Source organism: Lutra lutra, chromosome 1 (assembly GCF_902655055.1).
Source record: "Lutra lutra chromosome 1, mLutLut1.2, whole genome shotgun sequence".
Classification (NCBI taxonomy): domain Eukaryota; kingdom Metazoa; phylum Chordata; class Mammalia; order Carnivora; family Mustelidae; genus Lutra; species Lutra lutra.
Genome location: NC_062278.1, coordinates 145,884,815 through 145,907,796, shown reverse-complemented (window position 1 = coordinate 145,907,796; position 22,982 = coordinate 145,884,815). Strand labels below are relative to the sequence as shown.

The following is a 22,982-nucleotide window of genomic DNA, read 5'->3' as shown; positions in this document are numbered from 1 at the left end:
GAATTCTATAATTTTGTTCTCTCTTTCCCCTTTGAGCTAGGATATGTTAGTTTTAATTTATTTTCAAATGGTAAACATACAATTATAGATAAGTTTTGCTACTGAACATATAAACCAAGTAGTTTAAGTTTGTAGTTTACTCAGAGCTTTTGACTCAGGGAATATCCAAGGATGAACACTCCTCCCCCACCTTTCTCTCTTTCTTCTGTTTTTCTTTTTGTCTCCTTCCCTCTTGCTCCCCGTGTCACATACAACCTTTCACCCCTAGAAGTAACAAATTAGAAGTTAGCTTTTTTATCTTCAGGTGAGGGGGGCAGGGACATCCTTTATCATAAGAATCTTGAATTAGTAATAAGATTTAATGGGAAATTTATTTTTATGAAAATGTGTTTAACAGATAACTCTTGTATTAATGTCTTCAGGGAAGTAGTTTGATAAAATAAATATGGCATTTACTTTTTTATTAATTATTTACTTTTTTATTAATACTTTGCATTAGTTAGCATGAACAGTATTTTAAATATTCTGGTTGGAGAGATGCTTTATTGGATATTTATTTTCCTATGGCTGATTCATAATTTGAAATAGTGTGTATGAATGTGTTTCATAGTGTATTTGATATTAAAATACAAAATATAAAAAGCCAATCATAAGCGTAAAATACTAATAGAGACAAATATTAGACGCTATTCTAAAGTGCCGTTTATTTAAAGTGGAATTTATATTAGGAATCATTTTTTCTAGGAGTACTGATTAGATATGTAAACAACATAAGATCTCCTATTCCCTCTAATTCAAGGGTACCATCTTAGCTTTTTTAAAAACAGAATTCTGAAAATGTGTTTTTTGTGAAATGCAGGAAAAGAGAAAGATTCCTGTATTTCCCAATGGATCTGCCCCCAGCTCGGGTGATACTCCTAAAGAGGCCGACCACCATGCTGGGCCTGAGCTACAGAGGACTGGACGGTGGGTACAAATACTGATTCAGTGTGGGAGTCTTCTAGGGGGCTAGGGGTTGATTTGATGAAGAAGGCATAAAAATTCTCTTTTTCTTTTTAAATATATGGAAGTTTGTCTTATACAGTATTTTTTTTTTCATATTTAAAAAAGTATTTTGTAAATGTATGATGTTAAGGAAAATTATTCATTTTAAAATAAATTTACTAGTATATACTTGGATTTTGAGTATCAGGTTTTAATTTAAAGTGAAAATATTATGGATCATACAGTAAGAATATCAAGCAGTTACATAGTATTTAGGGTGATTTACATTACCCATACAGAAGGTTCTTGAAGAAGGTGTGGAGTGCTATTAAAATTCTCCATATGAAGGTAGAGAATTATAGGAATAGAGAGGAATTGTAACTGATATTTTCTGTGTGTGTGCCTAGACTTAAAACTCTTAAATGAGCATTATATCATGAGATAATGTAAAATTAGAGAGTGAAGCATAATTAAACCATGGTAATAAGCTTTAGAAACCTAGCTAGAAAAACTATTAAAGATGTTAATTTTTGCAATAAATACAGAAATATTGCTGGGTGCAAACATTGTCTTAAAATATTTTGTAGAAGTAGAGAAATGTTACAGTATTTCCATACCATAGCAAAGCATGTGGATATTGATATTGTTATCTATTGGTGGTGGTGTGAACAGAAGAGATTTTGAATCTTAAATATTTGTTTAGCAAATCAGGTTATTTTATACAGAAACATTATTAGGTGGCATTGATGACATGCCTAAAGAATACTATATAGAAGAAAAATAACAAATGGCATACTGAATATAAAATTTAGAGAAACTTAAAACTTACAGTTTATTCATTGCCTAATGTATTATAATCTCTATCATAGAAAATAATCTCTGCAGAATATATATGAGATAGTCTCTATCATAGAGAATAAGATTGCCCTGGTGTGGAAAGTGGTGGTCTAATACTACCTGTTAGTGTTATTTCTTTAGATCTCTGACTGAGATCGGGTTAGTGACTGAGAAATACCAAGTAGGACTCCCATTGATTTCATGGTCACACAAGAGCCTCCTATAAAATATAAAAGAGTTGTTGATTTGAATATACAGTTTCATTTTCTAGATTGGCACCTTTTTTTATTGCAAGTTGATTTCCCTTGCTGTCAGATTATTTATAGAGTAACTTATACTTGTCAATGTGTGTTTAGTATTTATTTCAGTATTAACTTTAAAAAAAGGTAGAATGATAAACCTTGAAACATCCAAAGCATTTTAAAACATAAGATTAATTTTTTGGTGTATTTTCTACAGAGTGATTGTATGTTTATGAGTCACAAAACCTTTTTGAATTACTGAGTTGTCTCTAGTATTTACTGAGTACCTACTATGTCCTAGACAGTGTTCTAGACACTGGTGATAAAGGCAGTGAACAAGAAAAAGCCTCTACCCCTCACAGAGCTTATATAAGATGTATCCAAGAGTCTGATTAAAAAAAAAAAAAACAAAAAACACATTAAAATGATAAGGCTTTAATGTGGAAATACAGATTTTAAATTTCCTAATTAAAAAACCTCTTAGTTTTACTAATGTGCACATGAACTTGAGTATATATTCAGTAAATTAAATGCTTTGAAGTGGTTTTTAGGCTTTTCTCCTGGACAAGAATACTTATGTTATTGAGATACTAATTTTAAAAGTCATTAGAATTATTTAATTCACTACTGACTGAGTCTAAGCACAACATACTATATTCATATTAAAGGGTATTTGGGGGACTTAGGTTTTATATTATAATTGCCTTCCTGATATTTCTGATATTTGCCTTTAAGATTTATAATGTAGATAATAATTGATAGAATTGCTTATGCTCATTTTCATGAATGGAGTGTTAGGTCTTACTTATTTTATTGTATATTTTCTTGTGCATTTGTGTGTGAAATTACATTTACTCATATAAAATCATTTGCCTGCAGTCTTCTTAATATATAGTCCATAAAATACAGATGTTTATGTGTCTTTTAACTTAATGAGATCTGCCTTTCCTCTATCAGTGGATTAGACTAAATGAGCGTATCTTCTATAATTTATATCATGATTTAAATAGGATATTAATTTTTGTTGACGAAACACTAGGCACCAGCAGTTTTATGTAGCCCATAGTTTTAGTGTGAACTAGCTAGAATCCTCTAGTGTACAGTTTGACGAGTTTCATCTCACCTATTTAGGCTTTTTGGTGGTTTGATACTTGACATCAAAAGGAAAACACCTTTTTTCTTGAGTGACTTCAAGGATGCATTAAGTCTACAGTGCCTGGCCTCGATTCTTTTCCTATACTGTGCCTGTATGTCTCCTGTAATCACTTTTGGAGGGCTGCTTGGAGAAGCTACAGAAGGCAGAATAGTGAGTACAAAGATTGGTAGTGGCCAGGCTCTTAGCTCTTCAGAGGCAAGTGTGTGTATGCATTTGTCTCACTATTCATACTTTCATTTGAAGAGTCTACCCCACAGCATGATTAACCTGTCCCAAAGCAGACTTCCCCCAAAGGTAATTGCTATGGAAAACATGGGGAAGCCATTTGAGCAGGAGAAGATGCACAGTTGAGGTAAAAAATAAATTAAAAAAAAAAAAAGGAGAAAAAAAAGAAAAAAGGTTAACCTGGCTTGCTGGATGAATGGTTTTATAAATTGAGTAAAAGGCTTGTACTGTCTTTGTTGTGGGGAGTGGGGAAGGGTTGCCCGTGGGAGACAAGTTGAACTGATGCCTGGTGGGTCATGGGTGGGGGATTTACTAGCAGGGCTACTTGATACTCTGTAAGGCATCATAGGATAGTTAGAGCTGTGCAATTATTAACTCATCAGCCCTGGTGGCTAGGCCCTGACTCCACAACTAGTCTTCAGAAGTTGTAGACAAATGGTGGATTTTTAGTGTTATTTTGCTGTTACTAAATTTATGTGAAGGTAGATAACATTTTAATTAGTATAACTGAAAACTGCACCCATATTTTGATATGACTAAAATGAAAGTTTTTATGATTTTTTGTTCTTGGTAATGCTGTATAAGGGGCTGTGGGAGGCATGATAACAGAGTATCCAGTGCTTTGTAAAATGTTGAAAGACTAATTTTTTTGTTTATATACATTTTAACGGCATGTAAATGAGATTATTTGTAATTCTTGAGTGTATTTTATTTAATTGTATTTACTCTTGGGAGGAAATTCATTTTTTACAGATAAAAGATTTAAAAAATAGCCAAAAACTAAGTAATGATAATTAAAATACTTCATGAGCTGAACCTGAGACAAACTTGACAACTGAAATTTCCTTTGAAACTATACTGGTTTTGATTATTTAGATTCTTTTACCTTATTCTACAGTAATTGTATCAAGGGAATCTATTTTTAGTAAGTTGCTTTTATATGCTGTCTCAAACTGTACATGTAACTCTGCTGGTCCCCTGGAGATGTGTCTTGTCTGTTACCATCACGGAAATGCTGCTTGCTTTTCGACTGTCCAGCACTGCCTGCCCTTCTCGTCCCGCTGTTTAGTACCGCATGCATGTGGGAGTGCTTGAGGCATTTGGGGAATGCAGACAGCTGTGAGATGGACCATAACCAAAGAGAAGAAGATAACATAGTGTATATGTAGGTAACAGGTCATGGTGTGCTGTGCCACATGTGAGTGAGATCAAGGAAGAGCTGTAGCAGCTGAAGTACCAGGAACAGAGAAATCAGGAGTATTGCAGAGGAGATTGGTGGGGAGATTATGCATTTGCTTTCAGGTGCTTTATTGGAACCTCAAGTAGGAGGTGCAGTTCCAGAGTTTGTAGAGTGGCAAGGAGGAAAAACGAAGGTTGGGAATAGATGAGGTTAACAAGGGAGAGATTTTACAGTGACTCGAGAGGAGAAAAAGTGGGAAGTTATATTTGTGGACTAGAGGAAGAATGACAATGAGGAGGAAAATGGCAAATTAGACATGGGCACTGTCAGAACTTCAAAAGAGGAATCACCATGATGTGATTTTGCAAAAACCAAAATAGAGGCTTTGAGAAAGAAAGAGGAAAGAGGAATGTGGAGTGGCCAGTGCCATGCAGTGGAGAGGTGTATGGGGAGGATAACGGTAGGGCTTCTGATGGCTACAGTGGAAACTTGTGAATGTCACGAGGGGAAGGCAGGGTGGTGGGGCAGTGATTTCTTTAGGGAGAGAGACCTTTCAGTTTGGGAATGAACATAAAGTCAGTTGAGACAAAATTAGAAAAAGAATAGATCTGGGTAAAGGAGCTAGTGAATGTGACAATAAGAGGTTGGGAGAGCAGTGGGGGAGTGGTGAAGGGAAGGTCTTCATCTGGCAGGTTCTGCCTTTTCAACGTGATTTTTGGAAGGAAAACTGTAATTTTGTGCCTATCCCTCTCACCGCAAACCCCCCCCCCCCGCCGTTAGCATTTCTTTGCCATCTCCTTGGTTCTCTTCTGAATTTTCTGCTTTCTATCTCTGTAGACATTTAGACATTTTTTTTCTTTGACTTGAGCTCTACTTAAATTCATTCCTAAATTATACAGTCTAATTGAACTAAGGATTTTATAATAACTTAGCAGTTAATATGGACACTTTGTCTTGCCAAAAATATGTGAGTTTGATCCTATTTTTATAGTAATAGTTGAGTAATGCTTTTACTGCATACTATTATTTTTGTGATTTTGATTTTGGAAGACATTGTTATTTCTGATGATGAGATTTACTGCCATTTATTGAGTGCCTTCGTATGGCAGCCTGTAAGCTTGCTAGGTGTTTGCCCAAACACGGCTTCCTTAAGTTCTCTTGGCTTTGGTCACTCCTATTTAAAAAAGAGAAAGGTTGGGCTTGAAACGTTTGAGATACGGCTATGGCTTAAAGTCTAGTAGAAATGGGTCTCCTGCTCCAGTCTGGTTCTGAAGCCCGCTCTTGCCTGCTGCTCTGCTGCCTGCCAGGTCCAGGAGGGGTGTTTCTCATGAGCTGCTTTTCCTTGCCTTACCAACGACGGGCTTTTCCTCTCTTGAGAGTGCCTTCCAGTTGACCTTGATGTTTGTAAATGGTAAACTGCTCTTCTCTCTCTGATCCCTCCCCTCTGTCTAGTGGCATAGGCTGTACCCCTTACTGTCTAATAACCTAATCAGTTAGAAGGTAATGTTGGTAGTGGTACAGAAACGAAATGCTCGCTTTAAGTTAAGCTCTCCTGAGGCTTTCATTTTCTTATTTTATCTTTTTTAACCACCTCTTCATTTAGTGGTTGCTGTGAGTTTTTTAAAGAGATTTTCCATCTATTTTAGGATAAAAGCATTTTATTTTTGATATCTGTTAGTTAAGCCCATCATATAAGATGAATTTCTTTAAAATGTGTAGAAAATTGCTTTTTAGAAATCATTTTGAGAACGATAGCATCAGTTGTTAATTTCTGATTTATTTACTTGAAAGTGTTTTTGTGCACACCATATGGAATATTTAATGTTTTCTGTTTTTTTTAAGCGAACTATTTCAGACATAACAAAAACATCCAGAATAACAAACGTCTTTGTACTCCCCACAAACTTAAAAAATGAAATACCTATAGATAGAGTTAAAATCTCTCTATCTCTCTTCCACTTACTCCTCCCTCCTGGCCTCCCACAATAATATGTTTTGAATAAAGGTTGATTGTAAAAGTTCACTTTTAATATGAAAACAAAGCAGTTTTCCCTATGTATTTAAAATGTATTTGTAATTTTCCATATTTAAAATTTAAATTTGACTTAAAAGTTGTGTCTGCTTTATATTTTTAACTGCTTGATTAGTATTTTTATTTTCCAGATGTCTTATATGTATATATTTTAGTAGGTTAGAGATAGGTTTATGATGTATTACTTCTATTCATTTCTTTTTTCCTTAAACAGAGTGCAATAGAGTCTCTTTTTGGAGCATCATTAACTGGGATTGCCTATTCGTTGTTTGCTGGGCAACCTCTAACAATATTGGGGAGCACAGGTCCAGTTTTAGTGTTTGAAAAAATTTTATTTAAATTCTGCAGGTACGTAATTGTTATTTACTTATCATATGTGTATAATTACATTGTTTATTAACTTTAGTTAAAGGTACTTTATGTATTTAGTAGCTGAAAAAGAGGACCTGATCAATATATATTTTTTCAGCATTTTGGGGCTACCATGTAGTTGACCCTACTCTGGTCCCTACTATCATTCCTACCCCAGTCACCTTGAGTATAAAATCAGTGGATTTGAGTCCTGGTCAACAAATCACTTGGGCAGTAAGAATCTTATGTTCTAGCAAATTTCAACCCACTAAGAAAGTGTTAAACTGATTGTTGCTTAGTTGGTATGTTGGTCGTACAAAGGAATTTTATTTTATTTTATTTTATTTATTTTTTTTTTTAAAGATTTTATTTATTTATTTGACAGAGAGATCACAAGCAGGCAGAGAGGCAGGCAGAGAGAGAGGAGGAAGCAGGCTCCCTGCTGAGCAGAGAGCCCCATGCGGGGCTCGATCCCAGGACTCTGAGATCATGACCTGAGCCGAAGGCAGCGGCCCAACCCACTGAGCCACCCAGGCACCCCGTACAAAGGAATTTTAAAAAGAGGTTATCTTGGAGGCTAAAGATGACTTTATCAGGCCTTATCAATCAGACAGCCATAGCTATCTGTTGTGTTGTCAGTCTCCACTGGCCGGGTCATTCACAATGGGAATCAGTGCATGGTACTATATAGCTGGTAGACTTGGAATTTGACATGGCCAGTACTGTTCCTTTTGTGAGACAAGTGTAGTTGAATATTTTAGCCTGAAACAACTTAAATTAAATTAAATTATTAAATATTTGATTCATCTAACTCATCTCGTTCTGATTCTTTCTTCACTGAACAAGCTGATTTTGATTCCAATCTGGCATACTAAGTACATAGACTAAGAGGGAATGCAGTGTCCTGAAGTCTTCTGGACCCTGTGGTCTTAAAGTAATTTCTTACTTGACACGGAGTTTAAAAAATGAAATCACTTCCTGCAGTGACACTGGTGGCAGGAGGGATGGTATTGGTGGTGGTGGTGAAGGGGACAGGGATGTGGTTACCATGTTGACAGAGTTTCTGGGTCTTCAGAGAGTCACATCCAGTTGTCCTATAGAATGTACATCTGTCATTTACTCCTTAGAACTGATTTCAAAGTGAGGTCTTTGGTTTTGGAATGTTAATTACCTGGTAGACTTTCACTGTAAATCTTTTGTATAGGTAAAATATAATCATTATAATTTTGTAATCTTCAGTTATAGCAGAAACGTACAGACAGCTTTCTTTATTTGTTATTTTTATCCGGTAATTTGCTCTTTTTAAAGGGATCTTATGTTTCCATACTCTTTTTATTGCCTGTTATGAAATTTTAATTAAAGATATCCATTGCCATGTGTGTATGTTGATCATGTCCATGTTTTTTCCCTAAACAGAGATTATCAGCTTTCCTATCTGTCGTTAAGAACCAGTATTGGTCTGTGGACTTCTTTCTTGTGCATTGTTCTGGTTGCAACAGATGCGAGCAGCCTTGTGTGTTATATTACTCGATTCACAGAGGAGGCTTTTGCGGCTCTAATTTGCATCATATTCATCTATGAGGCTTTGGAGAAGCTCTTTCATTTAGGAGAAATATATGCATTTAATATGCACAACAATTTAGATGAACTGACCCACTACTCGTAAGTGTATTCCGTTTTCCCCAGTATTAAAATGTATTTTTGCAGAGATGTCTGAGCCAAAAAAATGAATTTTTTTGCATTGTGATGCTCATTGTATATCTAGCTGTAACTACCCAACTAGCTATATGGAGGTTGACTTGTTTGTTACAGATGAGATTTTACCAGAGCACTCCATGAATGTAGATACAGTTGAACAAATTCAATCATTTTTATTCCCTGAAACAACTTATTCAAGTGTGTGTATTTTTGGTCTTCTGTTTGAATTGAATCAGTCAATTTAAATTTAATTGGTAACCACCATCTATTTGAATCAGGCAATTATATTAGATCTTGTATTCTTTAGCCAAATCCTGAAGTAGGATGTAATATTTCTTATATTTTTCTTTTTCTTTTTTATATATATTAAGATTTTATTTATTTTTTTGGGAGAGAGATAGATGGATGGAGAGAGCATAAATGGGAAGGAGAGGGAGAAACAGGTTCCTCGCTGAGCAGGGAGCCTGAGGCAGGGTTCCATCCCAGGACTCTGGGAGCATGACCTGAGCCGAAGGCAGACGCTTAACCAACTGAGTCACCCGGGTATTCCTCTGTTTCTTACATTTTTCGCATATTGCATTTTCATTAACATTTTTAAGTCTGATAATTTTTATTTGAAGTCTGATAATATTTATTTTAAAGTATAATTTCAGTATACTCTCATATGCAATATTTGGTGTAGTACTTGTGATAAGAAAATCATGAATTGAAAATATTTAAAGACTCTAGAATAAAATAAGATTTGAAAAGTAATTATAATAGTTACAAATGGTTGCCAAATATATTCAGTAAAGTCAAATAGGTTGTTAAAATTAAATGTATCTAGGTAGATAGAGACCTATATTTGCTGTTTTGAGCAGTCATGCTTGGTATAAATGTGATCCTGGATTTGATTGACTTATATGGAGAAAGTGGTCACCAACAAACAAGGGTACAATTCCCTCCTTCTGCCTACTCAAGTCTCAAATCCCTGTGTTCTCCCCTTTCCCTCCATCCCTTCCTTGCATACTCAACTTTGATAGACAGGGTAGGGAGGGGTATGAAAATTTCTATGAGACATTGACCTATTTGAGGAGAAGAGAGACACTCTTATGCCAACTCTGTTTTGTGCTATCATCTTTGCTCTTAAACTAGTTAATTTTTTAAGTGTTATTCTTGGTTTTTTCCTCTTTCCTGTTCCTTTGGTCTTTATGAAGCATGGCTTTTATAGCTAGTGCCAGCCTATCAAAACAGTATTTGCTTCTAGTTAACTGAGTAGTTACATGTGATCATGATTTGGTCAGCTGACATCCTGTGAGCATTTCCAGGTACTGTGTTAGCAGTGTTGCATAATTCATATCACATGTGACTTGATTATTCGTATCATAGCCCCTTTTGCATATGAAGAAACTGAACCTCATGGAGGTTAAAACCTGCCTTGAGTCAGCTAGTAAATGATAGAGCATGGAATGAATCCAAAGTCCAGCCTCTTGCCTGTGTTCAGAACAGCTCATAATCTAACTGGGAATATTTCTGTGTGTTTCTTCTTTTTATTTTTTATTATTTTTTTCTTTTTCTTTTTAAAATTCACATTTAGAGATTTCTTTGTGTGTGCTTCTAGCTTATCTTTAGATGAGATAGTTCTGGATATAAACTGAACTCTTTGATCTCCTTATGACCTTCCTAATCCTGTCCTGGTGAAAAATCATGTTACTTTATTTCTGTAAGAATGAATCCTAAGATCAGTGAAGGATGAACATGAGTAGGCAGGGCTTGTCAGAGTACAAAGCATTAATAGGAGTATCGCTTTATTGGGAATCTGTGTGTTTTGTGTATGTGTGGGTCGGGAGGCAGAACAGCTCCCTTGAGGGTTAAGTAGGTAAGATTTAGTGGACAGTAACCTTGCTAAACATGGTGGTATCTTGTCATATTTTTAAAGAAAATAGTATCCCTCCCCAAGGGATATATGTCACGGGTTTCATTAAGGTACTCTGTAAAATATCATTGTATTGATATTTGTATATTAATTATGTTTTTATATACATAGGCCAAATCTTTTTCCCTTCCATTGTTTCTGATGTGTTTTCACTTTTTAGTCTCCATGCATTGCAGCATGGGAAAAAAGTTTAATTAAAAGCTACCACAGGGGCACCTGGGTGGCTCAGTGTTTTAAGCTTCTGCCTTCAGCTCAGGTCCTGATCTCAGGGTCTTGAATCTAACCCCATGACTGGGTTCCCTGCTCAGTGGGGAATCTGCTCCTCCCTCTCCGATTGCCCCTCGCCCCAACACATGCACGTGTGCTCTCTCTCAAATAAATAAGATCTAACAACAGCAACGAAAAGCTACCACATTGTGTGATTGATTTAATAAAATGTAAACATGAAATGCAGGACCCTTAAAATTTATCCTGTTCTTATTTCTCAGATGTGTATGTGTTGAACCTCCTAAACCTAGCAATGAAACTCTAAAAATATGGAAGGAAAAGAATTTAACAGCAGATGATATTTTCTGGGGGAATCTCACTGTTTCTGTGAGTACATTATAAAATAAAAGATTTTGCAAACATTAACCTAGTTCTTTAGCTTTTTATGAGTGACCTACATTTTCCTCTTGATCAGTAGGTATGGTGTGTTTTCAGAGTGTAGTGTTGTGCTGACAGACAGGAGTTACCACATGTTTATGCATTATGTGGTGAAAAGTGTAGGCTGGAAAGAATGAACCTGGTAAGGGGGATAAAAATGAACTAAATGTGACTTCTAAGATTTAATTAATTAAAAAGTGTGAATATACTTCTGGTTTCTAACTCCATGTAGATTGTAGATTGATAAATTCAAAGAAAGTGTTTACTAGGACTGTGGTTGAATATACTGGGGTTGATAGAACAGTCCACATCCATTGTTCTGTTCTCTGTGTATCAGTTTATATCCTCCATGAACAGCTTATTTAGAAGATCACGAATCCTTTCCTAATGTCCTCGATACCAAACTGAACTTGGTTTAACTGTGGCTTAGTAGTCTACTCTGTAGTCTAGCCTGTAGAAACTAGTGTAACTTAAGCACCTAAAAAGGGAAACAGGACAAAAACATGTAATGAGCACCTACTGTGTACTGAATACTACCAAATGTTCTTATAATGTTGTTTTGGCCATAGAGTATCTGTTCAGGGCACTTCCCAGACTGGGCTTTGGTATTAAGGTGATTAAAGTGATTAAGGTATTAAAGTGATTCTGGCAATATCAATTAAAATCAAGAGCTCTTGAGCTTCTCTGGTGCTTTTTATATCATATAAAAGATTATAGGTCATTGTTTTCTCACTAAAGATATAGTTATATTATTGGAAGGGTATCGATATATAATTGGAAGGGTGCCATCTGCAATTTTATCTCACTAATAATTTAAGTCTGTATGGTCCACTACAGTAGCCATTGGCCAAATGTGTCTAAATTTAAACCAATTAATTAATTAATTTAATTACTGAACTTCTAATTAATTTAATTAATTAATTAATTAAATACAATTAATTAGAAGTTCAGTTCTCAGTTGCACTAGCCATGTTTCAAGAGCTCAGTCAGTTCGTGTGGCTGCTACATTGGACAGTGGAGATATAGAACATTTCCATCAGCACAGAAAGTTCTGTAGGACAGTGCTTATTTAGAACATATTTATAGATCAGTAATCAACCTAGATTAATGCTTCACTGTTTTATTAAAAAGTCAGTTTTGCTACAAAAGAGTTAATAGAGGTGCTCAAATGAGAGTTATCTGTTAAAAGAGACCTCATACCGTGGTGAATAGGAGGTCTTGATACTACAGATAAAGGTCTTCTGTGTTTGTTTTCTTGATATTCAAAAGGCCCACAGTTTTTGTTTTTGTTGGTTTTTTATACTTACAGCTTTTATTTTTGTGATCCACGATGTAAATCTGTAGCTATACTAATCTCAGCAATTAGAAATTAAGAATAATGGAAACTTTGACTCTTTCTCTCTTGGTAAACCTGAGTTGTGTTTGTTAAAATGAGTCTCCTTAGAATATAAGTAACATTAGTGATATGTATCATTGTTAATCTCTGGTTGCCTTTCAGTACTTTTTCTCCAAGAGGAAAATTAGGTCAATAGAAAATTACATTATATTATTCCATATAATTGATGAAGATTTTTTAAAAATAGAATTACTATTCGAATGATTGCTCTGCTGCAACTAGTCTCATGCTTCAAACCCATGGTTTTCAGTTAAGTCAGAAAAGCCACCCAGTTTTTATTCCTGATTTGAATTTAGCACTGTAGCCATTCCTTATTCAGCATTGTAAGTAGATGCAGTAGCAATTTTCTGTTGGTTGCTTTTGTTTCAAGCAACTTGTTTGGAAATAAAGAAAAGATAGTAAAATTGTGGAGCAGCAAGAATGCATACAATATATGTGGGAATTACTATTCACTCCTAGACATTCACTAAAGGGAATATGGAATTGAAAGGATTGTGGGGTATAACTTGGCAAAACACTGTATTTCAGTTCAGTGACTTAAGATACACATGTTTTTCAAACTGTAACATCTCTGAACCCAGAGTATATTTTATAGTTGATGATGTGTTAAAGTTGACTTGGCAGTATTTTTTCTTTCTAAGTGAAATATAAAATAATGGCATGTCTTCAGTCACTAGGATCTTTGAGTCAGTGGAGTTCATTGATAATTTATTAGATACCTGAGACTCTTCTTCATTTTCTCCTTTTTCTATTTTTTTTCCTCCTTTTTCCCCAGGAATGTAGAACCTTTCATGGTGTATTTGTAGGATCAGCTTGTAGTCTTCATGGCCCTTATATTCCAGATGTGCTCTTTTGGTGTGTCATCTTATTTTTCACAACATTTTTTCTGTCTTCATTCCTCAAGCAGTTTAAGACCAAGCGGTATTTTCCTACTAAGGTAATTGGGGTGTAGTTTTGGGAGTCCTGATAGTATTCATGTTTTTAGTTTTTGTTACCTTGGTTTTTTTCAGAACAGTAATACATTGTTTGGGGTTAATACTTGATATCAAATAGTGGTAAAGAACTTATTTATAGTGAAAAATGTATATCACATTTCTGAACTAACAGTAGGAAGATAATGGTACCATGAGGAATGGGACGGTAGTAGTATGTTAGTTGTGAAATGTGTTTTGTCTCTTTTTGAAAAGATATTAGATATAAATGTATTTCATGGGCATGTCACTAATTAAAAACCTTATTCACACTTTCTAGTGGCATATTTTAATTTTAATGAGAATTATTTAGAAAAGACACATAGTTTCTCTGTGTTTATTTTAACATAATTCCTTTAATATAGGTGCGATCGACAATCAGTGACTTTGCTGTATTTCTCACAATAGTAATAATGGTTGCAATTGACTACCTTGTAGGAGTTCCATCTCCTAAACTTCATGTTCCTGAAAAATTCGAGGTAAGAATTAAAATATTTGGTTATTTGTTACTTGGGAATACCAAACTATTTTAAAATTAGACACTTTATAGAAATATATATTTCTCACATACATAAAAGGTGACAAGATATGAAGAGACAAGTGAACCTATTTAGGAAGTAAGCAATAAGGTATCAAAGTTAGTCCTATCAGGGATAGTGAATGAAAATACCCATGGTACTTGGGAGTCATTTAAAAAAATTTGACCCTGCTGTTGTAGCTGGAGTTCATGATGTATTTTCCAGGTAAAAGAAACATTTTTTATTCCTTCATAAGGAAGTGACTCAAACTTGAATTTAGAATTGTAACAAGGAGATCCTAGTTATTAGTAGGGTAGTGTTATATGACAATAAATGGAATTCTCCATGTCTCATTTTCTAGCAGAATGAGGAGAGAATTAAGCGTATTCTTCCACAAGAAGAATGATACCTATGTGACCATCCATGAACCCTTTGCATTCATCAGTAGCCTATAGCTATGTTGTGCATAATATAGCATATGCATAACATACATTCAAAAATTGTTTTCCCTTTTAAGTAGGAGTTGATAGCTTTTGAATAGTTTCTGGAATTTCTTATAGTTGAGTATTTGTGTCACTGGTTATGTTTATCTTTATAGCAAATTATATGACTTATTTTAAAAACAGAAGGTCTAAAGGGGATTAAAAATAAGGAATAAAGTGAATATAATTTTAGTCTGTTTTATTTCTCACTGGGGAAAAATTATTTTTAAAACCAATAGTCTCCAAAGTAGAGTGCACGGGTGGAAAATGATCCACTAAAATTATAAAGAAGGTCTACTTAGATTTTTATTTAAAAATAAGAAAAATTTAGCTTTGTAATACTTACTATATGAATTTTACTATATGGAAAACCATTAGTAACCTAACATAAATGTGTATAGAGCCATCGGGTACACTCAATTATATTAAAAAAAATTATTGTTTTATTGCTGGAAGTATATAATAAAATTTGGATACCTTTGTTTGAAAGCACAGATACTGAGCCTCTAAAGATTTTTGGCCATTAAAAGATGACTATATGAAAGTCTTTTTTTTTTTTTTTAAACCAAGTCTTTTTCCAAATGAAACTATAAATTAATACTTGTTCAAAATATTGATGTAATTTCCTTTAATCCTGGGCCCTGTTCATTATTTTCATTCCTAAATATATTTTTGTTAATCGTTTATTGATCTAGCTTTTAAGTAGCAAACTGATTTCAAGGGGCATAAGATATATTTGGGGAAATAAATCAAGGAACACTTAAGAACTTTGCATTGTATACATAAAATATTTTTATTCATGTAGAATTTTTATATCAAACAGCTTAATGTGTATCGGTGTGGGAAAATTGGAATACCTGCATTTGAAAATACTTAATGTTCCTTTTGTATTAACATGTTTTTGTGATGAAAAAACAGGCTTAAAATGAAGTTCAGGTAATGAAAACATGTTTAGATTTCAATATATTCCGTGCCTTCCAAGAATACTGACCTCATAGGATCTTTTAAAATGTTTTGTTACAAAACAAATTTTATATTACAGCATTGGAATGTATTTGAGTCTGATAAATTGCCAGATCTTTGGAAAAGTATGTCCTGAGGCCCAGTTCTGACCTTGCCTCTGACCCTTTAGCACTGACCCTGCCAAGATCACTAGTCTGCAGGATCTTCAAAGCAGTTTAGTTTAGGAGTTGATCTAGTAGGTAGATTGACCTCACTTTATTTGAAGTAGGTTAGGAGCATGTTGAAATGACACTCTGCTTCATTTACCTATTTGTCTATAATAAACCTCCCAAATCTAAAGCCTATAAAACAGCAACACCTTATTTGTTCATAAATCGGTGGCATTTGGTACTAAGCTTAGCCTGGTACTGGTCTGGTCTCGTGGCTTGGGATCTTTCTGTGTGGCTGCAGTCATCCATTGCTTTGATGGTGGCAGTATGTCTTCATTCCCATGTCTGGGAGCTCAGATCAGATGGCTAAAGCAGCTGGGGTAATTGGCTCCTTTCTCTCTCTCACCATATTGTATCTTATCCTCAAGAAGGCTTATCCAGGCTTACTCAACAACTTAATCTCTGGGTTCCAAGAGGGTTAGAGAAACTGCAAGGTCCCTTGAGATCAAGACTCAGAGGTCACACAGTGTCACTTTGGCTTTATTCTGTTGGCTGAAGTAAACCATAAGGACATCCTAGGTCCAAGGGGAGGAAATGGATTCCTCCTGTAGATGGAAAGATTGACTACATGGCCAAGTGACCTGCATCAAGGGATGGGAAGCATTCTTGTAGCTATCTTTGCAGATAATTCACTACACATTCCAAGATTTAATCTAGTTCTTTTTAACCCCTTGGAATTTCTTGGAATAGACACAACCCATGTTGCAGAAATTTTGTGCAGTAGGAAGAAACGTCTTTTTATCTTTAATTTTCTAACAGCCCACTGATCCAAGTAGGGGCTGGATCATAAGCCCATTGGGAGAGAACCCGTGGTGGACTTTATTAATAGCTGCCATTCCAGCTCTGCTTTGTACCATTCTCATCTTTATGGACCAGCAAATTACGGCTGTAATCATAAACAGAAAGGAGCACAAATTGAAGGTAATTCTAAAACTTTGCCTCGGGTCTGTAATTTCTTAAAGAGTTTGAGATATTTTCATAATGACTAGAACATTAAAATGTGTGAGATGAAAATTAATTTCTTCCCTGTGTATAAAGTAATGTAGTATTTTAATCTAAAAGAACAGTTTTGACTAATAAATATTCATGTCATTTCACTTTTCAGAAGGGAGCTGGCTATCACCTTGATTTGCTCATGGTTGGTGTTATGTTGGGAGTTTGCTCTATCATGGGACTTCCATGGTTTGTGGCTGCAACAGTGTTGTCAATAAGTCATGTCAACAGCTTGAAAGTTGAATCTGAATGTTCTGCTCCTGGGGAGCAACCCAAGTTTTTGGGAATTCGTGAACAGCGAGTTACAGGGCTCATGATTTTTATTCTGATGGGCCTGTCTGTGTTCATGACTTCAGTACTAAAGGTAAAATCTCTTTACTGCAATATTTTAAAATCTTTTTTGTCATAAAATTATACTTGCTTGTATGAAAATGAAACATGAAAATATCTAAAATTAGTTTTCATTTCCTGGAATTTACTTGGAAAATAATATTCTGATAAATGGTGTTTAATATAGGAGGCATTTCAGTGTTAGATGTGTCCATTTTAGAAATATTATAAAAGGATAGTATTAAAGACTATAGAGTTTTGGAAGGAGTTAATCCATGGCTTTGTTATGATCTAAAAGAAGAATATACCCAGAGGATTTTATAGGCATCTTAGAGAAAGTAATAGTGAAATATGGTTGATATAATTATTTGACCAAAATGTGAAAATAATTGCTATTAATTAAATAAATGTATTATTTCTGATCAGCTAAATGAAGTAAAGGTAGTAGCGCTCATTAGAAAATAAGCACAGCTACTGTAAATGAAGAATGCAAGAACTACGTTTAATGCAAGAACTTTAACTTTATGTTAAATATATTTTAGTTACATCTGGTATTTACTATACATATCCTAATGGATCTAGTGATTAAAAAATATAGCGAATGTAGCTAAGTATATAATCTGAGATTTTAGTTCATCGTGGGAAGAGCTCTACTCCATTTTTTTCCTTTGGTGTTTTAGTTATTGCAAAAAAAACTATTAAGCAAAGAGCTAGGTACATTTATATATTGGGGAAGAAACTTGGAGTATGTATATATGTTACTATATTAACTAAAAAAATTAAAGTTGTATGCTAGACTTCTTTGGCCTTCATCTCATAAACTTTCTAGCAACGGACTAATTCACCAGATATTTGTTGAGTACTTACTCTGCTGTTAAGACTGGGGAAATAATAATAAATAGGATATATTATTGTCTGCTTTTCAGAACTTGGCAGTCTAGTTGGTGAAGCAGATAGGGAAAGGGGCATTTACTGCATTGTGGTGAGTGTATTGTTGGAAGTACTTGGCAAAAGAGGAGAAAGATTTAGTGCACTCTTTTGGGGATATTGTCCCCTACTAAGGAAGGTTGCCTTTAAATTAAATTTTTTAAGCATTGACTGTATATAGGCAGGAAATTCAAATAGAACATCAGAAAAGCCTTAAAATGAGAAGTTAGTCTTCCTATTTTCCGTTGCTTTCCAGAACCAACTCTCCAGAGTTAAATTCTTTTTAACATCTTTATTTTTTAAAGTTATATTGGTAGTTAGAACCATTATAGTTTTACATGCTTTTATAATTTTATTTTTTGCTTCATTATTATTACACTGAGTCTCTTTACCTAAGACAGTGATTCTCAAAGTTTAGTCTAAGGATGACCTTTGGGAGTCCACAGAAGCAAAAGTATTTGGGGAGCATGTCCTCAGTTTATCTTTGAAGAACCTAGAAGGGTCCTGAGACCAAAAAACTTGGGAGCCTGTCATGTAAGGTCGGATGTTTTATGAGGATTTAGCACACTTATGTGTCCACCAGCCAGTCTTCCTTCCATCACCTGCCTTTGGTTGATTGTGTTTTTAGTTTTATTGTAATGGTTACCAACATTTGCATTCTATGCTGTAATTATAATTAAACTGTCCATGCTTTTTCTGTAAGTTAAATTATAAAAATGTAAGCCCTCTGGGAACACATAATTAGTATTATGATGATACGTATGTGTTCACTGAGAACTAAGCAATCTGATCTGCCTGCATGGAGGCAGAAATATACCCTATTTCACTAAGCTCCTGTTGCTGCTTGAAGAATAACTGCCCAAGCCTTAGGACCCAGTCAGTTTTCTTAGCACCTATTACCTATTACAGATATTAGACCTTCTGAATATGTTCTCATATTTCTATCCCATGTCCTCACTGTTAATGAAAATTTCCTGTTTTTTTTTTTTTTAAAGATCTCTTTGGTCTCATCAAAATCATTATAACAATTAATTATTTTGATAATTATATGTTTAAATCTAGAAGGCTTTTTCTTTCTGATTATTTTTCCTAGCATTCTAAAGTTGCTTTATGGGTAAAATATTCTCCTAAAATTTCCTGAGGATATTTATTAGATTTTTAACTTGTTTTCTTCTCTTCCTGTAGTACCTTTTCCTCCTGGTTTTCCTAGGAAGGACATGTTCATTTGTTCATAGAGAATGAATGTGGTTTTCCTCTGTAGCTGTTAGGTCTTGTTTCTTGTTTTTGAGTAGGTGGATGGAGCCTGTTAATGGCTTTCCCATAGGATGCCTAGGCATGGTAGATAGGCAGTTGGGAACCCTCTAATTGCCAAAGTAGTAAGGACTTTCTTTTGGAGTGGAGTTCAATTATTATATCAGTAAATGGTACTACTGTATAATAGTTACTGTATGGTAGTGATATCAAAATTAATGGCTAATGCCCTTAAAAATTTTTTTAATTAGGCTTTTATTTTAATTCCTGGTTAAAGCTTTATGAATGATTGATACGCACCATGTGCTTTTCTGAGTATTTTAGTATTTGAAATCCTTTAATCTTCATGCAATCTGTTATGGAAATTATGGCAGAGAGAGGTTAAGGCTCAAGAAGAGGTTAACTGGCTTTTTAAACCAAGCAGTCTTAATTATAGTGCTCACATTCTTAACCACTGGACATTCTTCCGTTTAATGAAGAAAACATGTAGAAGATAGTTTTTCAAGGAGGCTCTTGTTTACTAGCATTTTTCTTATAGAATATAAGTTAGGTCTCATCACTGAAAGATCTTTTAATTCTACCTCCATAGGTACTTACTGTGTTTTTGTGTATTTTATTGCTATGAAATTATTTTAGTAGCATAGGTTCTAACTGTGGTCTTTTTACTTACAGTTTATTCCAATGCCTGTCCTGTATGGTGTTTTCCTTTATATGGGAGTTTCCTCATTAAAAGGAATCCAGGCAAGTCTTAAGTAGTTAATAATTTTGTAGAGAAACTTAAAACATATTTTACATTTGCAAAGATTGTTTTTATAATGGTAGTGATGTATTTATAATGATGATATTCTGGGAGGCAGGTTAGCTGATGACTTCAAATCCACATTTTCTAAGTGATTATTGCTTACTACACATTTTTCCCCTCAAGAATGAGATCATGACCTTTTTTTTTTTTATATTAACATATAATGTATTATTAGCCCCAGGGGTACAGGTCTGTGAATCGCCAGGTTTACACACTTCACAGCACTCACCATATTACATACCCTCCCCAATGTCCACAACCCAACCACCTTCTCCCTGCCCTCCCCCACAACCCTTAGTTGATCATGACCTCTTTTTAATAGAAGCCAGTGAAAGGCCTTATAACTATTGATAAAGACTGATATAGTAAGAGGGGGGATGTTGAGGACTGGAATGGTTAATACTTGCCATTTGTGCGGTGCATTACAGTTATAAACCTAATACACAAATTATTTTCTGTGATTTGCAAAACAACTTTGTTAGGCAGGAAAGGAAGAAATACTAATTTTGTCAACTAAGAAACAGAGGGACTTATGGACTGTTCTTAATCAAGTAAGCAATGGAGCCAAGGTTAGAACCCAGTGATTTCCCTACTCTGTTTGTCTTGTTTATAATAATTCCTGGAAAACAACCTGATAAAATTTATTTAGTTCTTTGTGTAAAACATTTGGCTCCATAAGCACTGTTAGCACCACGTGGCCACCACCTATCATGGAAAGCATATTGTCTGATGTTGCCAGTTAAGGCTGGCAAGGCTTCACAGAGATTGCATCTTTTTTTTTTTTCCCAGTAGTCTTGGATCTCCCCTCCCGCTGGTCAAGAAATGATCTCATTAACTCACTTTATTTTTTTATTTTTTCTTTTACAACTTTCTTTTATAATTTTGTGAGATCTTACTCCTGGTTTATAAATGAAGAAACTAAAGTTCAGAAAGACCAAGGAATTTGCTCATAGTTTCCTTTGCGTTGGGAGGAACTTTAATAATTGTGACTTAAGGCTATTTTGTAGCATTGATAATGTTAGAGTTGGAAAGAACCTTGGAAATTGTTGTTCTTTTACTGTAAATATTAGAAAACAAGGTCAAAGAAAGTAAATGGCTTATGCAGTTGATTATAGCAAATAAGCATATCTAAATATTTTAATCCCCCAACTTAAGACATTTTGGTTTGAGTTTTCTGATTAAATTAATCGCATGAATTTAGAATGGCTGCCTTAATTTTTGCCCCTCTCCTCAGGTCCAGATGTTCTGTATTGCAGTATTCTCCTGTACTATCAGAACGTACTAAGGAAGTTACAGTTTAAATCACAAAACTCTAAGGTTGTATATAATCTCCTAAGTAGCAGAAATGATGCTTTTGTTAAAAACTTTTTCTTGCTTTCTTTTGTTTTCCATTCAATACGTAGTTTTTTGACCGTATAAAATTATTTGGAATGCCTGCTAAGCATCAGCCCGATCTGATATATCTTCGTTATGTGCCTCTCTGGAAAGTCCATATTTTCACAGTCATTCAGCTCACTTGTCTGGTTCTTTTGTGGGTGATAAAAGCTTCAGCTGCTGCGGTAGTTTTTCCCATGATGGTAAGGCTTTTTTTTTATTTTTTTTAAATTTTTTTCATACCTTGTCACTAATAACACTCTATGTTTCAACAGTATTTTACCTTCCTCTTAGTAATATAATAACATACTAGTAATATTTGTATTTGAGAAAGGGAGTAGCCCACCTTAAGTACCTTAGGTGTTTCAAAATATGAACTGGCCCTTTCGTAGCTATTAAACCAGTCACTTTAGAAACTGAATTCGTTTGTTATTTTCCACATTTTTGTTTGTTTTTTAGTCCCTGGGCTACAGAATGTTGTTTTGTATTTTTAAACAACTTTAAAGTTTAGGACGTTTATGGAACAAAGATGATAATTAGATATAAAAAAGCAAAGCAGCTAGAACAGCATAGTTCTTTAACAAAATGTTTCAATACATCTTTCTCAGAAATTAACATCTAGAAGTTAAAAAATAATAAAAATTTTAGGTAGTATTAAGAAGACAACATTGTTGGGACGCCTGGGTGGCTCAGTTGGTTAAGCAGCTGCCTTCGGCTCAGGTCATGATCCCAGCGTTCTGGGATCGAGTCCCGCATCGGGCTCCTTGCTCAGCAGGAGCCAGCTTCTCCCTCTGCCTCTGCCTGCCATTCTGTCTGCCTGTGCTCTCTCTCTCTCCCTCTCTCTCTGACAAATAAATAAAATCTTTAAAAAAAAAAACAAAAAACATTGTTCACTAAATTATCACAGAATATTGAATTTTGCAAACAGAATATTCATCCTTCCGTAAATTCCATGTAAACACTGGTTATGTATTTGGCCACAGAGAAAGTCTTTAAAAATTAAGAAGCTATAAAAATTATGCAGTTAATTACATTTCCTGATCACAAATAAATTACAAATGAATAATGAAAAGCACTAAAAACATGTGAAGTATTTAGACATTAAATGATGAAATAATCCCTGGGTTGAAAACTGAGTTAAAAAAAAAATTGTGGGTATTGCAGCAGAGAATTTGGAACAAAGTCGGTGAGATACATCTAAAGTTCATAAAGAAAATGCATACCCTTCACTACATATATTATTCAAGAAGACTTTTAAAAAAATGCAACCAAATTTTTTATTTATAAAACTCAATAATGAATAAGCTCCTTTCAATTTGAGTAAAGAAGAAAAGGACAGAGCAAAATATACAAGATTAAGAAAGAGAAAAGAAATGTAATCACAGTAGTGGAAGAGATTTGAGGCGCTTTAAGAAAGTACTACATGAATCTATAGAAGTAAGTTTGTACATCTAGTGTGGAGGTTGACAAACTATTTCTGTAAAGTGTCAAATATTTTCAG

The 22,982-nt window shown here is 34.5% G+C and overlaps 1 protein-coding gene across 13 annotated transcripts in view; it reads left to right on the top strand.

Moving 5' to 3' along the window:
* SLC4A7 (solute carrier family 4 member 7) overlaps window positions 1-22,982 on the top strand; it is a 112,951-nt gene that overhangs the window by 69,643 nt on the left and 20,326 nt on the right. For all 13 annotated transcript variants that reach the window (XM_047738618.1, XM_047738673.1, XM_047738634.1 and 10 more), the window contains 11 exons: window positions 860-966; window positions 3,195-3,369; window positions 6,871-7,004; window positions 8,424-8,669; window positions 11,109-11,214; window positions 13,437-13,598; window positions 13,998-14,111; window positions 16,564-16,725; window positions 16,910-17,161; window positions 19,978-20,046; window positions 21,511-21,684. In XM_047738618.1, the coding sequence (XP_047594574.1) occupies window positions 860-966; window positions 3,195-3,369; window positions 6,871-7,004; window positions 8,424-8,669; window positions 11,109-11,214; window positions 13,437-13,598; window positions 13,998-14,111; window positions 16,564-16,725; window positions 16,910-17,161; window positions 19,978-20,046; window positions 21,511-21,684 (1,701 nt within the window). The remainder of the gene's footprint in view (window positions 1-859; window positions 967-3,194; window positions 3,370-6,870; window positions 7,005-8,423; window positions 8,670-11,108; window positions 11,215-13,436; window positions 13,599-13,997; window positions 14,112-16,563; window positions 16,726-16,909; window positions 17,162-19,977; window positions 20,047-21,510; window positions 21,685-22,982) is intronic.